The sequence below is a fragment of the Erythrolamprus reginae genome, chromosome 3 (genome assembly GCF_031021105.1).
Source record: "Erythrolamprus reginae isolate rEryReg1 chromosome 3, rEryReg1.hap1, whole genome shotgun sequence".
In the NCBI taxonomy this organism is placed as follows: Eukaryota; Metazoa; Chordata; class Lepidosauria; order Squamata; family Dipsadidae; genus Erythrolamprus; species Erythrolamprus reginae.
In genome coordinates this window covers 206,552,807-206,569,930 of record NC_091952.1, presented here as the reverse complement: position 1 = coordinate 206,569,930, position 17,124 = coordinate 206,552,807, and the positions used below count along the sequence as shown (strand labels likewise).

General features: G+C 40.3%; 1 protein-coding gene and 1 long non-coding RNA gene across 3 annotated transcripts in view; one reads left to right on the top strand and one right to left on the bottom strand.

The window, feature by feature from the left end:
- The window catches only part of RNF125 (ring finger protein 125), a 13,365-nt gene extending 688 nt beyond the window's left edge, over positions 1-12,677 (bottom strand). The window contains exons 1-5 of the mRNA XM_070747699.1: positions 12,209-12,677; positions 9,128-9,281; positions 8,790-8,884; positions 8,468-8,558; positions 823-930 (exon numbers count right to left, since the gene is read on the bottom strand). Coding sequence (XP_070603800.1) covers positions 823-930; positions 8,468-8,558; positions 8,790-8,884; positions 9,128-9,281; positions 12,209-12,405 — 645 coding nt within the window. The 5' untranslated portion in view covers positions 12,406-12,677. The remainder of the gene's footprint in view (positions 1-822; positions 931-8,467; positions 8,559-8,789; positions 8,885-9,127; positions 9,282-12,208) is intronic.
- LOC139164948 (uncharacterized) overlaps positions 1-17,124 on the top strand; it is a 26,007-nt gene extending 8,883 nt beyond the window's left edge. Inside the window, exons 2-6 of one of the 2 annotated variants that reach the window (XR_011558718.1) lie at positions 5,694-5,752; positions 6,029-6,134; positions 6,228-6,505; positions 13,648-13,770; positions 17,026-17,124. This is a non-coding gene — a long non-coding RNA (uncharacterized lncRNA). Of the gene's footprint in view, positions 1-5,693; positions 5,753-6,028; positions 6,135-6,227; positions 6,506-13,647; positions 14,304-17,025 lie in introns of those variants that run through there. The other variant, XR_011558717.1, reaches the window with a different exon arrangement.

The window sequence follows — 17,124 nt, the reverse complement described above, 5'->3', positions numbered from 1 at the left end:
CAAATTCCTCTTACAGTGGTACCTCTACTTACGAACTTTTCTAGATAAGAACCGGGGGTTCAAGATTTTTTTGCCTATTCTCAAGAACTATTTTCCTCTTACAAACCCAAGCCTCTGAAACTGTAACTGGAAAAGGCAGGGAGAAGCCTCTGTTGTGCTTCACTAGGAATCTCCTGGGAGGAAACAGGGCCAGAAAAGGCAGGGAGAAGCCTCTGTGGGGCCTCTCTAGGAATCTCCTGGGAGGAAACAGGGCCAGAAAAGGTGGGGAGAAGCCTCCATGGGGCCTCTAGGAATCTCCTGGGAGGAAACAGGGCCTCCACCCTTCCCTGTGGTTTCCCCAATCACACACATTATTTGCTTTTACATTGATTCCTATGGGAAAAATTACTTCTTACAAACTTTTCTACTAAACCTGGTCACAGAACGAATTAAGTTCATAAGCAGAGGTACCACTGTACGTATCTTAGATTTGTAAATAGAAGATTCATGTTCAGCTTCAACCAGCAAACAGGTTCCTACTTTCCCCCTGAGATCGTTGCATAAGCAAGACATAAGCAGAAATTCTAGTAATTTGAAAAATAAACACTTATAACATTCAGTAAATTTTGAATTGCTATTAAACATCTGAACAAATTCTCTGGCATAGCACATTCAATGTAAATTTGATTATTTATCCACTGAAGTCTTTAGTCTTTGCAACCTATCCCCCAAATAATGCTCTTGAAATCTATAAATGTCCTTATACACTACAAGAGAAACAGAGAGATAAAGATTCAGATCAAGTTTAGCAGGAATTAGGAAAAAATGACACAATTTACTCACAATATAATCTTCATAATAGAATGTATGTCTCAGCTGAAGATGCCTTATAAAACTTCTGATGTAGTAACTTGGACTACCACCAGGTAGTAAACGACAGATTGGACAATACTGTAGACATTTCAAGGTGGGAAGAAATAAATATTTTTGTCATTATAATGTGCATCATGAATTATTAAAAAAGAAATGTTAATTACAGTATATGTAAATTATTGTTGGTTGGTTGAATGAAAGATTTCAGATATTATTTTCTTCATAGCCTACAGTACATATACAAGAATACAAATATCCTGTCTGCAAAAGCAGTTGGTCTTGTTACCTATTTAAGTCATGGGGAAAATACAAAAATAGTTTATGTTCCAAGAACATTTTCATATGCATCTGTAAATTAGTGTCTTCTATCCATGCAGACCTCAATGAGTCATCAAACATGACCAATCTTACAGGTTAGACCAGTGTTTCCCAACCTTGGCTACTTGAAGATATCTGGACTTCAACTCCCAGAATTTCCCAGCCAGCATTCACTGGCTGGGGAATTATGGGAGTTGAAGTCCAAATATCTTCAAGTTGCCAAGGTTGGGAAACACTGGGTTAGACAAATCCCTGATTTTATAAATATTGTTTATTAACAGATCAGATTTATCTGCATTCACACAAAATAACTAACTAATAAATTATGGTTTATAAGCTACGATGATTGTATTAATGCAAAAGCACAATAGGCTAAGCAATATTAAACCCATGGACAGATTCCTTGGTACACAACAGGCAGTGCTTCTAATAAACCTTTTTTAACTTGAAACTTAAAAAGAATCAGGCATGGTAAGGTAAAAACATGTAGTTACCCTGCAGCATTTTTATTTCCAAAAATGCTTCTTGATCTCACATAGTTGGGAAAAGCACCCTCATCAGTTTATTATGGTGTTTTCTGACTGGTGATAACCGCTGTACACTGAGAAAGGTGTTTAGAGTAGGGATTTAGCACATCAGGCTAAAACCTGGGAGACTGAGTTCTAGTCCTGCCTTAGATTAGATTAGATGTATTGCATTTATATGCCGCCCCTCTCCACAAACTCAGAGCGGCCCACAACAAGGTAAAAAAAAACATAATAACAAATCCAATACCCACCAATCCAATTACAATTTTAAGCTAAAAAATTCATAAAAAACAACCCCAGAATATTAAAAAAAACAAGCACACAATCAGTCTAACACCAAAACAACATGGGCATGGGGGAGATGTTTCAGTTCCCCCATGCCTGAAGGCAGAGGTGGGTTTTAAGGAGTTTGCGAAAGGCAAGGAGGGTGGGGGCAATCCTAATCTCAGGGGGGAGCTGGTTCCAGAGGGTCGGAGCCACCACAGAGAAGGCTCTTCCCCTGGGTCCCGCCAGATGACATTGTTTAGTCGACGGGACCCGGAGAAGGCCAACTCTGTGGGACCGAACCAGTCGCTGGGATTCGTGCAGCAGAAGGCGGTTCCGGAGATATTCTGGTCCGGTGCCATGAAGGGCTTTATAGGTCATAACCAACACTTTGAATTGTGACCGGAAACTGATCGGAAACCAATGCAGACTGCGGAGTGTTGGAGTGATATGGGCATACTTAGAGAAGCCCATAATTGCTCTCGCAGCTGCATTCTGCACGATCTGAAGTTTCCAAACACTTTTCAAAGGTAGCCCCATGTAGAGAGCGTTACAGTAGTCGAGCCTCGAGGTGATGATGGCATGAGTGACTGTAAGCAATGACTCCCGGTCCAAGTAGGGCCGCAACTGGCGCACCAGGCGAACCTGGGCAAACGCCCCCCTCGCCACAGCTGAAAGATGTTCCTCTAATGTGAGCTGTGGATCGAGGAGGACGCCCAAGTTGCGGACCCTCTCTGAGGGGGTCAATAATCCCCCCCCCAGGGTAATGGATGGACAGATAGAATTGTCCTTGGGAGGCAAGACCCACAGCCACTCCGTCTTGTCTGGATTGAGTTTGAGTTTGTTGATACCGATCCAGGCCCCAACAGCCTCCAGGCACCGGCACATCACTTCCACTGCTTCATTGACTGGGCATGGGGTGGAGATGTATAACTGGGTATCATCGGCGTATTGATGATACCTCACCCCATGTCCTTGGATGATCTCGCCCAGCGGTTTCACGTAGATATTAAATAGCAGGGGGGAGAGGACCGACCCCTGAGGCACACCACAAGGGAGAGACCTTGAGGTCGACCTCTGACCCCCCACTAACAGCGACTGCGACCGACCGGAGAGGTAGGAGGAGAACCACTGGAGAACAGTGCCTCCCACTCCCAACCCCTCCAGCCGGTGCAGAAGGATACCATGGTCGATGGTATCGAAAGCCGCTGAGAGGTCAAGGAGCACCAGGACAGAGGACAAGCCCCTGTCCCAGGCCCGCCAGAGATCATCCAGCAACGTGACCAAAGCAGTTTCCGTGCTGTAGCCAGGCCTGAATCCAGACTGCTGAGGACCTAGATAATCGGCTTCTTCCAAGGACCGCTGGAGTTGAAGTGCCACCACCTTCTCAACAACCTTCCCCATAAAGGGAAGGTTGGAGACTGGACGGTAGTTATTAAGCACGGCTGGGTCCAGGGAAGGCTTCTTGAGGAGGGGGCGCATGAGTGCCTCCTTATAAAGGGCTGGAAAGGACCCCCTCCCCAAGGAGGCGTTGACAATCTCCTGGACCCAGCTCCGTGTCACCTCCCGACTGGCCGAAACCAGCCAAGAGGGACACGGATCCAGTAAACAGGTGGCGGAACTCACAGCTCCAATGGCCTTGTCCACTTCATCAGGTGACACCAAGTCAAACTCCGCCCAGACAGGTGGACAAAGACGTTTAGCCCCAGTCACCTCGACTGACTCGTTGTCAGTCGACTCTGTTTTACAATTGGAGTCAAGGTCCGCCCGGATCCGAGCGATTTTATCAGCGAAAAATGTGTTAAAATCCTCAGCACTACTCTGCAAGGGCTCCCCAACTCCCCCAATTAAGAAGGGAGCGGGTTACCCTAAACAGAGCGGCCAGGCGGGATTCCGCTGATGCAATCAAAGCGGCATGATACGTGCATCTTGCCGCCTTGAGCGCCACTTTGTAAGTCTTAATATGAGCTCTTACAAGTGTTCGATCGGATTCAGAGTTACTCTTCCTCCATCGCTTCTCCAGACGTCTCTTCTGGCGCTTCAACTCCCGGAGCTCCTCGTTGTACCATGGAGCTCTACGGGATCTAGTGCCGCGGAGAGGTCGTAAAGGCGCAATCTGGTCAAGAGCCCCTACTGCAGCCTTGTTCCAGGCCTCAGCAAGACTCTGCCGAACTGTGAACGAGTGTATCTGGAATAACCCCAAGCGCCCTCTGAAAACCTTCTGGATCCATCAGGCATCTGGGGCGGAACAACTTAATCGGTTCTGCCTCCCTGCGGGGAAGGATTGGAGCCAGGAAGTTAAGCCGCAGTAGGAAATTGTCTGACCATGACAAAAACACTTCTAAGCCCCTTAGTCTCAGACCATTACTCAATTGCTCAGAGAGGAATATCATATCGGGTGCGTGCCCACCCTCGTGAGTCGGACCATGAACTACTTGAGTCAGGTCCATGGCTGTCATGGTGGCCATGAACTCCTGTGTCAGTCCAGAGGAACCACCGAGTGACGGCAGATTGAAGTCCCCCAGGACAAAAAAGTCCGGGGAACTCAACCGCCAACCCGGCCACCTCCTCGAGCAGCACAGGCAGGGCTTTTGACACGCAGCTGGGAGGCAGGTACGTGAGTAACAAACCCACCTGAACCCCTAAGTCCAACTTCACCAGGAGGGACTCGCAACCCGCAACCTCTGGAGCAATGAGCCTACGCAGGCAAAGACTCTCCCTGGCTATAATAATTAGCCACTCCTCCTCCCCTTCCCTGGGGTCAAGGTTGGTGCCATACCCGAAACCCAGTTGGACAGATTTCCGAGAGAGGAACTCCTCCCTCCGGGCCCAGCCAGGTTTCGGTCACACAAGCCAGGTCGGCCTCCTCATCCAGGATCAAATCCCGGATGAGGAGAGCTTTATTTACCACCGGCCTGGCATTGAGCAGCAGCAACTTGAGCCCAGGCACAAAGCCAACTAGGTGACCATAAGCTACCATATTTTTTGGCGTATACCTTTTTCCTCCCTAAAAGAGACTGATAATTAGAGTGCATCTTATACTCTGAATGTAGCTTCCCCCCCCCCCCCCAGCCCTAACTAGCTGCTAATGATCTTCCCAACTCTTATCTTGCCGGTTCTTTCATTGTTTCTCTCTGCAAGAATGTTTCCAAGCCCTAAGTCTTTGCAGGGTTTTTCCCATTACTCTAACTTGCTCTGAGTAAGTTTCTTTCCATCCCTAACAATGTGCTAACGATGTTCCCAGCTCTTACCAGCTTGCAAGCTCTTTCATTGTTATTCTCTGCCAAGAATGTATTTCAAACCCTGTCTTTGTAGGGGGTTTTTTTTCATTCTCTATTTGCTCCAAATGTTTCTTTCCAGCCCTAACCAGGTGCTATTAATGTACCCAAGCCCTTTCATTATTATTCTCTGTGAAGAATGTTTTCCAAGCCCTAAGTCTTAGCAGGGTTTTTTCCATTTCTCTAACTTGCTCTGAGTAAGTTTCTTTCCAGCCCTAACCAGATGCTAACAATGTTCCCAGCTCTTACCGGCTTGCAAGCTCTTTCATTGTTACTCTCTGCAAAGAAGAATGCTTTCCAAACCCTAAGTATCTTTGCAGGTTTTTTTTTCCCATTGCTCTACTTGCTCAGACTGTTTCTTTCCAGGTGCTAATGATGTTCCCAGCTCTTACTGGCTGGCAAGCTCTTTCATTGTCTCTCTCTCAGAATAATTTTTTCTAAAACCCTTAACCAGGGGAGAAAATAATGTGCTGAAGCTGACCAGACTAAGGACGCTAGTCAGATGAATACCTGGTAAGCAGATTCTTTTCCTTATTTTCCTCCCCAAAAACTAAGGTGCATCTTATATTCCAGTGCGTCTTATACTCCGAAAAATACAATAGTTATTTTATCTCTCTAAGTCTTAAGAAAGACGCTATAGAAAATCACTTTTAAAAACTGCAAAAAAATGTGCAGGTACATATTTGGGTGGTTTCACAGAGTCAAAAAGTTGACTCAAACATACAACTCCGCCCCTGCCCCCTCCAACAAAACAGCAAATTTGTAAATATTTGTCTCCTGTCATTTCAGGAAAGTTTCCAGGATATTGTCTCTAAATTTCAAACATTCCAAAGAATTAATACAGTTTTCTCCTACAGTAAGCAAAATATCAAAGCAAAACAACCCAAATGTACAGGTATTTCTCTTCTTATGTTTGTTCATTCTGCAAATTTTCAAAATTATTGCATTGGTAAAAAAGTGCACTTTCTACCCATGCCCAAAATTGCAGTTACTGAAGTGGCCCGGCAGTCACATGATGAAAATTTGGGTATTTGGCAGCCTGGCCATACTTACAACCACAGGGATACTTCAAGTCTTCAACCACCTGCATATTTTCCAGCAGTTTTTCAAAGTCAGCACAACTTTACGAAGACAACACAGCATTCCAAAGACTCAAGGAGCCATATGTAAGAAATGTTCATCATAAAAACTGGATCCAAACAGGTGGAGGCAAAGACAATGGAGTGTTTATCCTTCAGCCATGACGGTTGGTGGAAAAGAGGAAAGGTCAGTATGGGGAATTGGGAGAGAAGGCAGCAGGGTGAATGAATGTTGGCTTGGGTGAGCTGGATGGGTCCCCAGAGTGGAGCGGTGATTCTAGAGCTGCTTACTGTCCTGTAAAACAAGGTGTAGGGCATCTAAAGGGCAGAGATGAGGAAGAGGAGACAGTCCCTTACTTTCCTGAAGCTTGAGGCTAGGGGGGATCAAAACTGGAATGTCTTACATTGGGATGGGTACTCCATTAACAACCACAATTCTCGGTTAATGACCACAATAGGAAATGCTTTGATTGCCATTGTAAATTGGTGTCATGACATCATGTCTCTTTGCAACTGCACCAATTTAGGACTACAATCCCAGCCCCAAATGTGACCATAAATCAACCTATACGATTGAAGATGTGTAAACTAGAATGTATGGTTCCAAACTATAAGAGGGAAACTTCACACCGTTCTTTTTTATCCAACTGAACATACAGTTAGACACAACTGTATCCAACTGTCCGTAAATTAATACAATTCAGTGCATTAATTTATGGACAAGATATAGAAATGAGAGTAGCCAGCTGCTACAGATTACAACGACCAGCAGTTTACTGTTCTACATATTTTTTACTTTATTTATTAAAAATCCAGCACTGGATTTTTGGAAAACAAGTCAGAATAAACCTCTGCCCAATTACAGACATAGTGGAAACCTCTTCCATGGATGAATATTTTGTAGCCATAAGTAGCTTTAATTACTGAACTATTTTTCTCCTGACACATGCTGGCAGTTCTCAAGTGAGTTTAAAACCTTAATGAAGCTTTAAATGTACAGTGGTACCTCTACTTAAGAACACCTCTACTTAAGAACTTTTCTAGATAAGACTCGGGTGTTCAAGATATTTTTTTCTTAAGAACCATTTTCTACTTAAGAACCCGAGCCCAGAAAAATTTCCTAGGAAATTTGAGAGCAGCACAAGGCCCGGCCAGTTTCCTGCCATTCCCCCTTTAATCCCGGCCCATCACAGGCTGCCAGAGGAGCCTTTCAGTGGCGCTTAAGAAGGCAGTCCAGAGCGAACTAAGCATTTTCCTCTCTTTGGGCACTTGGAAAGGGAATAAACCTCTGCCAGTGCCCAGAGAAAAGAAACACTCCCTTCGCTCTGGGCAGCCTCAGAGTCCCTCTTTTTTCTTTTTTAAACCTTAAAGTTTTGGATTTTTTCGATTCCCCTCACCTCACCTTCTTCCTTCGGCGGCGACTGTCCTCCAACTCCTCCCACCCAAATTCCGAGCTTTTATTTCTTTCCTAATGGGTTTGCACACATTATTTGCTTTTACATTTGATTCCTATGGGAAAAATTGCTTCTACTTACAAACTTTTCTACTTAAGGACCTGGTCACGGAACGAATTAGGATCTTAACTAGAAGTACCACTGTACTTTAATCTAAGAAAATAATTTACTATTTGAAATTGAGAATTACTATTTTTGCACTTTCATTGCTCACAGTGGATGATTACTTACCGGTAATAGTTGTTTGATTACTGTAAATACCTTCCTCTTTCTAAATCTATGTTTATTACAATTTCTCTGATCAAAGAAGCACACTAATTAATGTACTTTGTTGCAATGAACAAAATAACATATTATATAGTAAGTCATAATAGATTTTCAAACATGCAAGTTTGCCCAGATGAAACAAACAGGCGAGCCAACTCATGCTAATGAGAAAGTTGAAAGAAGTGCTCTTAACCTTTCCAGTATACTTCTATAAGGGCATGAATAAGAAATTTTAGTTCTGGAGCTTTTGAAATCTATATTTCATAAAACCTTAGGCAGCAAGCTGCGGAGATAATTTTTCATCAGATGTATTATTTTAAAGAAATATCAGTTATTAATATATCATGACATGCAAATGTACATTTATCTCATCTTATCTAATTTATCAAACTATGATATAGACATAAATAGAAATATAATAAAGTTACCATTGGTCTTCTTTCAGTTCTGTGAAAAGTGAGAAAATGGTCCAAGAGATCATTTTCATCCAATTCATTCTGACAGAAAGGACAAGGATACCTGAAAACAACAGATATATATAAATACCCACGTTTTAAATGTTAGCTACTAAATACATTCTCCAGTTGACAGCTAATTTGGACAATGAACCAATTTGCTCCTGAGAAATTATAACGTTGTCTATTCATAGCAAGTTTTAGTTCATACACAAGCCACTTGGATATGAAAAGATAAAATAACTAATAAATCTATAGATTTCTTTATCCTTAATTTTATTAAGATGTAATTTACCTTGTTTCGGGGTATGCAACTTCTTGTAGAGGCCCATATTTTTCTAAATATTGGTCACAAGTCTTCAAATGAGCTCTCATTTCACTAAGGCAAACCTGAAACATGCAAAGACATGTTTGTTTTAACTATGTTTTTAGTTAAAATTTTACACTTAAAGATTAACATTTTAAAATTTTGATTTTCATAAAAGTGAGGAGGCAAGGTAAGTTCAAATTTTTCTCAGCTGGGTATCACACATTGCTTACAACTCAAAATAACTTTGAAAAAGTGTGTATCGGAGTACTATTTAGAAAGTTCTTAATTTTAGAGTAAATTACATAGTATCAATCATTACTTACCCGTGTTTTACATTCTGTACAGTTTTGGTGTGTGTTTTTCATCATTTTGATAATATCAGTTGCTGGGTTCCCTTCAGAAGGAAGATAGGCTCGACAATATGGACATGTCCATGTATGATTTCTTAAACAAGTGGTAATACAAGTGTGACAAAATCTGGCAAAGATAAAAATAAAATCATGTTTCTTCACAAGAACCTATTTTAAGAAAAGCAATCTAAAATATAGACACATCCTATGAAGAATTATTTCTGTCTGATTTTAGATTTCTAATCTGTTGATAAAGAATAGCTATAGAAGATCATAGGCTTTGATATGAGGCTATCTCTACATTACCTAAGTTACTAATTAGCATCAAAGTACTTGCCTATTAGTGACTGAAAATAAGTGACTTGTAATACAACTTTAATATGAGATGTCAATGCTGCAAAAAGAACTTAAGGCAAAGAACTAGCCAAAAATTAATTACAACTATTTCCAAAGAAAAGGGCTTCAGTTTTAATTTTGCTCTCATTTGTATGCATAATTTACAGTAATGAATTTCATGTAATCCTTCACTATTCTGAATTAAAATATAATATATTTATACTTTCTTTACAATATACTTCCTCTCAAATTTAAAGTCAATATCCTTGCTTTATTGTGAAGAACCTGGTCTTCAGGGAAACAGTGCAGTATCTTTTGCAAAGTAGAATCACAGTAATTTTTGCTTCTCAATTTCCTCCCCTCTACCATGGAATATGTGATGCCTACTTTTTGATAATAACCAACTCCCAAACTACTGTGAGAACAGCCTCTGCCTTTTATGGCTCCTTTGGTACCCACTCTCTGTTTCAGAGGGGTGAGATTTTTGGCTGCTTGTTACTGGTACCAAAGAGGTGTTTTTCCCCACCTCTATGCGCGCCCCCCAGCCCCCCTCCCCCACTCAGGAAAGAGTGCCTGGAAGCATTTTAAGGAACTTTCACAGAAATGAAATGACTGTTCAAATAAGCTTTGTGAACCCTGATTGGATTTACTTTAGAAAAGCTTGGAGATTAGAAACTGATATGCAAAATAAAAGGTGCTATCAGGATGACATTTAACAAGCATTGTCTTGGAGATAACCCAAAGTTAAAGAAATGCATTCAAATTACATTTCAATATTATCATCTTCTCTTGAGGAGGTTTTTATATTAGAAGAACAGTTTTATAGATTTTTAGATACACTGCTCAAAAAAAATAAAAGGAACACTTAAACAACACAATATAACTACAAGTAAATCAAACTTCTGTGAAATCAAACTGTCCATTTAGGAAGCAACACTGATTGACAATCAATTTCACATGCTGTTGTGCACATTCAACTCTGTACAGAGCAAAGTATTCAATGATAATATTTCATTCATTCAGATCTAGGAGGCGTTATTTGAGTGTTCCCTTTATTTTTTTGAGCAGAATATTGTATTTATATCTTGTCTTTCTTCCCAAAACAAAAGGTGACTTACATTTTACCACCTTAACAATTTTGAAATATAGGCTGGGCTGAATGAGTGTGATGAGTCCAGAACTACTAAGTTTCTGTGGCTGCAGTTCATTTGGCAAAGATTTTTAGAACTGGTTTGCCTCCTTCCTGGATTGAGGGAAAATGACTGGCCCAAGGTGGTTTCCTGCCTAAAGCAGAGATAGAACTCACTATTACACAAGTTCTAGCCTGACATGAATGGATTTCATGACAAGCCCATAGTATTGTTTGATATTCTGGCTCAATCAAATGGATATCAAGGTTTGTCCAATGTCATGAATGGTACTTTGCATAGTTAAAACGCTATTGCAGGAAAACATGTATGATAGGGTCATGGCAGTTGAAACATTATTTGGACAATGGAGCGGATTCAGATGCATTTGTTTTAATTTATGTGAGGAGCTTTTTTTTTTCTCCAAAGGAGGAAAAAAAACTTTTACCATGGGATTTGCTATCAAGCAAGAGTTTTCTAAAGATTTTGGTAGTGTGCTGATTAGATTATTGCTGAAGCCCACATCATTCAACAGATTCACAGATTTTTATTTACAGATATTTAGAGTGACTCTTACCTAAATTTCTTGGAGAAAAAGGGGCACGCTGAAAGCAAAGTATATGATGCTACTAATCATTGAAAATTTAATTATTTACCCAAGAGAAAACCTAGGCTGTTAATCAAGACCTTCATTTGCAAAAACGGGAAGAAGTCATTATAGATTTGAGACTAAGTAATGGAGTCAGATGACTTGTTCAATTATCTTTTGGGCAGGCAACTAAAATTTAAGGCTGGCTTCTGCAGTATTTTTATTTTACATTATTTGTATTCTGCCAGGAACATGTGACACAAATATTTTTAAAAAAACATTTCATTTTCAAAATATAAAGTTTTTTTAAACCAAAATCACGTTTAAAATACATAGCAATGTATTAGTTCTCTACCAAAACATCTTGTTTAGCTTATCAAAACAATCAGAGAAACGAATCAACCTGTGTTTCAGCAATATAGTTTGATTCAAATTTAATTTTCTTTTTCCTTTCCTTCCTTTTTCCACACAAGTACTTTTCGTTCTAATGCCATCCTCGAGATAAATGTTCAAAAGGAAAATCATCCATTGATGAGCTTGGTCTCTCATTGGACCAAATCTGGAACTAAATTGGTAGAATTGTGTATGGTCTGTCTGAGTTTTATGGTTTTTAATAATGGGTTTTTAATGGGGGTTTTTAATACATTGGATTTGTGACATTGTATTTTGTTGTGAGCCGCTCCGAGTCCTCGGAGAGGGGCGGCTTACAAATATAAATAATAATAATAATAATAATAATAATAATAATAATAATAATAATAATAATAATAATAATAATAATAATAATAATAATAATAATATAAATTCAACCCCATCGCAGGAATATATAAATATTTGGTTTTAAGAAAAATCTTAAACGTTCATACATAACACTCGCAACTTATATTTCCAATCAGTTTGCATTGCAAAGCACAGTTCCTTCAACACAAGCTTCTCAAAGCAAGAACCAAAGTTTAACCCCTGTCTCCCAACCTGAGGTAAACTCAGAGAAGTTGCACTTACACGTGGCCGCATTTGGTCCTTACAGGCTGGTCGAACACCTCCAAGCAGATGGCGCATTCAAAAGAGGGAACTGGCTGCTTTCCCACGTCTCCCGCTCGATCGGACGGTGGTTGTGGGAACTGAATACTGTCTCGGGGATCGCCAGCGTCCGGCGTCCTCGCCGCCTCCCGCCCGTCGCCGCTTAGCACCGACCCCATGGCCCTAAACCAGCTCTCCGCGCTTTCGTTGCTAGCCCTCGCCGCTACTACGCAGCAGGCGCGCTGCTCAAATGCGTTGCGACCGGAACGCTCGCAGTTTTGCAAGGAGGGCTTCGCCTTGAAGCAAAACAAAAGGGTCAGCTGCCCCGCCGCCAGTCCCAAGTCTCCGCGCTGAAACCTGACACCTTCAGATAACAAAGTAGCCCCGGCTTCGTTTATTGGTTGGCGCAATGTTTTGTTTTGTTTTGCCTTGGACCCGGATGGTTTGCCAATGGGCTCTGCGTAGAATGACCAAAGATGATTCCTACTGGGTCGAAGGGAGTTTATTTCCCCGAGTATCTTGGGTTGTTTTTTTTTCTCTGTTGGATCACCCTGGTATATTGAAGGAACACCACAGTTCCTTTTTGCCTATAGGCCCAACCCAAGGCCATTTCAAGGCAGAAGCCCCAGGATCAAATCCCAGTAAGGGTATGGCTAGCTGATGAAGCTAGAATAAGACCTAAATAGCGCTATCCTAGACTAGGATAGCGCTATTTCAGCCTTATTCTGGCCTCATCAGCAAGCCATACCCTTACTGGGTATGTATATATATATTTGTATGCTGCCCCTCTCCGAAGACTCGGAGCGGCTCACAACAGGAATACAGAATACAAATCCAATGATTAAAAAAGCAAAACAGTTAAAAATCCTTGATTAAAAAAACACTCATACAACCCAAACAAACTATACATAAAACACGGAATGCTCCTCTGGCAGCCCAGAAAAGCCCAAAATGGCTGGGATTAAAGAGGGAATAACAGGAAACTGGACGGTCCTTCGGACCGCTCTCAAATTTCCTGGTTCGGGTTCTTAAGTAGAAAATGGTTCTTAAGAGGCAAAAAAATCTTGAACATCCGGTTCTTATATAGAAAAGTTCTTAAGTAGAGGCGTTCTTAGGTACGGGTACCACTGCATACTGCTCAAAAAAATAAAGGGAACATTCAAATAACACATCCTAGATCTGAATGAATGAAATATTCTCATTGAATACTTTGTTCTGTACAAAGTTGAATGTGCACAGCAGCATCTGAAATTGATTGTCAATTGATTGTATTGCTTCCTAAGTGGACAGTTTGATTTCACAGAAGTTTGATTTACTTGGAGTTATATCGTGTTGTTTAAGTGTTCCCTTTATTTTGGGGGGCAGTGTATTTCGTGGCCAAGCTCATCGCGCTCTCTCCCTCTTCTCTTTCTCTCTTCCAGTTGCATGAATGTAAAAAAACAACAACCCTACATCCTGAGAAAAAGGACGCAATCTACAAGGGAAAACACTAAGCAGCTGTCCTCTGCTGAAAATGAACACTGAAATTCACGTGTTGCCTTAAGGTAATGGTTTTTAGCCAGCCTAATTAGTAAATCACACAAACCCGAATATAATGAATACCTTACTCCACCAGACTTGAAATTCTGAAGTTAGACAATTTACAACTATGTGGCCTCCGAACTGATCTAACCATAGTTCACAAAATCATATACCAAAATGTTCTTCCTGTTAATGACTACTTCACCTTCAACCACAACAACACAGAAGCACGTAACAGAATCAAACTAAATTTAAACTGCTCCAAACTAGGCTGCAGAAAATCCAACTTCAGCAATAGAGTGATCAACGCATGGAATTAACTACCTGACTCTGTTGCTTCTTCTCCCAACCCGAAAATCTTCAACCTTAGATTTTCTACAGTTGACCTTTTCCCCTTTTCTAAGAGGTCTGTAAGGGGCGTGCATAAGCATACCACTGTGCCTATCATCCCTGTCCTATTGTCTTTTTTATCATTACTTTCTATGTTATGTTTATATAAACTACTATCCTATACTTGATTGACAAAAATAAATAAAATAAAAATAAATAAATAAAATTCCTTGTTCAGGTCTTATTGATAAATTTTCAAAATATATAAAAACAAATCGGATTGTAAAGCAGTGACTAGATTCCTAGAATGTAGCAAGCCACAGATCATGTTTATGTTTATACTGTACTGTGAACTGAAATCATGGTTTGAGTTATTTTAGTTGAGGAATTGTCTTTCCCTGGTGGGAGTGGCCCATGGATCTCATCAGTCAAGGAATTTTGGTTGGGATCCTGGAGAAGAGATTTCCCTGCAGTGGTCTCTGCCCTTTGGAATACTGTATCTTCTTTCTTGAGAGGTGAGATTTGGTCCCACCCTTCTGACCTTAAATCTCCTTAAAAAGTGGCAATCCCCTCTCCCTCTCTTGGAACTATGATTTACTTTATTGGGTTGGGAATACTTATCTCTGAAGATTATAATGCTTTAATGCTGTAAACCAGAGGTCTTCAACCTTGGCAACTTTTAGACTTGTGGACTTCAACTCACAGAATTCTGGGAGTTGAAGTCCACAAGTTTTAAAGTTCCCAAGTTTGGAGACCTCTGCACCAACGAGATTGGCTTACAGCAAATAAATTAAATAGTTTTACATCTTAAAATTAGTTTAAGAATTGTGGCTTGGAGCAACAATTGCAAATGAGACTAGAGATTATTATGCTGCCACCTTCTCTTTGGAAGCCAGATCTAATCATTGTGATTTAGATGCTAGGCTACACATTGATATAAAACACTATTGGAAGAAATGTCCTTCTGGGTTCAGTTCCCAGTGGGCAGAAAGACCCTGGAAACATGGTGGCTGTTTGGAACGATGGTTTAATGGTGGACAGGATTACATGCCTTCCTGATGTTGGGTAAAGAAAAAAAAGGCAGAGATAATGATAGTGTCTGAGTGTCAAAATTATAAAAACTTTTGAATTTGAGCCTGTATTCTGATTGGTTGTCAGACTCCCATGGAGCCATGCAGGGCTGTCCTGAGTCCCAAGCAAGGCTCAACCAATTCTGGGAGTTGAAGTCCACAAGTCTTAAAGTTGCCAAGTTTGGGGACCTCTGCCACCAACTGGATTGCATACAGCAAATAAATTGGGTGATGTAATCTTCCCAAGTGCCACATGGTGAGTTCTGTTGCTAGATGGGTAGAGGGCTAATCCTATCTTTGTTTAATCTTGGGTGAGAGCATTTGCCTATGAATAGACCTAACTATCTCTTTATCTCTTAAATGCAGACATCTCCCTTGAGCTATTGAGGATGGTGGGGGTCAGTCTGTTTCCTGCCTAAAAACATTTTTCTCCATTTCTCATCCAGGGAAATATATTCTACCTTTTTAATATTTCCTAGACTATTTCATTTTTCTAGGAGACGGGCATGTGCTTTTCACAACATTAACAGTGTTACTATTCAGAATCCAGGAGGACAACTACACCTTCCTCATTTTTCCATGTCTTGGCTTTGCCTTTACCCTCAAAATCAGTTGGCAGTTGCCCAAGCTAAGTGTGTCCACCAAATGATTTTCTTTTCTGCTACTACTGCTATTACTACTACTACTACTACTACTACTATTATTATTATTATTATTATTATTTGCATGGTAAGCCAGATGTTTATACTGGATTTGGCATTTTTATCAACCTATCTGGTCTTTTTTAAAAACCTGGGATAGACAGAACTTGTTTAATGGCATTAGATGTTCCCAATAAAGCTGCATTTGCAATTGACTGATGGTAATCTTGTCAATGCTAAGTGTTCAAGTGGTGCTCCAGTTGTTTTGGGATTGTGCACAAAGTGCTTATTAATATTCTTACTGCTTTGATTCCTTTTAGCACAGTCATTCTATTTATTTTTACGTGTTCTTGTGTTTTGTGATTTTTTTCCAGTTCTTCCTCTTCTGCTTTGCTATTATTATTTTATTCTAGCTTTATTGTTTTTTTAATAACTCAGTTAATATTAGGATTATATATTTCCCTACTTTTTTCACAATATTGTAGATATTAGTTTCTGTCATAAGTTTCCCTTGTGTATTATGCTGTTTTGACAAATGTTAAAAAGTTTCTAGTCTACTATCCATTTAATACCTATGTGAATATTTAACTCCACTCTTACTGTCATGGGAAATACGTGTAGTTTGACATTGTTTTCTCTCAGGATTTTCTTTTTTACTTCTCAGCCTAGTATTTCATGAAAGCTTCTAATCCAAGTATTAATCAAGTCCTACTTTGCTTTGCCTACCCATGATGGCTAAGTGATCCAACCTAAATTATTCTACTATTTAATAGGAAACTTAAGAGCAGTTTTATTTCTATGTTCTCAAGAGTCAGATTTATGAGTATACAAGTTCCATATTCAAGTAAGATATAGGTTCCATATTCAAGAAGTGTTCACGGTAATATGATTGGCCTATTCTGTACTATGAGAAGGACAGGTTTAAATCTATTTATTCTACAGGTGGATTTACATGTTGCTGTAAGCCATAATGCTGTTCCTTTGGTTATATGAACTATGCCATTGTGATTTGTAAAACATGGCTTATAGTTCATGTTGCAGGGAATAATCCAATCTTGAATTATTAATAAAATTGATTCACATATTGCTACTTATTACATTGTTATTGTTGCCATTTGGAAGCCAACAGTGAGATTTGCAAGGCCATAAAGTAATCAATCAATCAATCAATCAATCAATCAATCAATCAATCAATCAATTCTGTTTTAAGAACTATCCAACTCTCTCATTGATGCAGGGGAACAAATGCAGGGGAACAAATGCAGGGGAACAAATGGATCCTGAGAAGCTGTGTAGTAATATAACAGAACTGGGCTGCTGAATCAACATGAGCCGC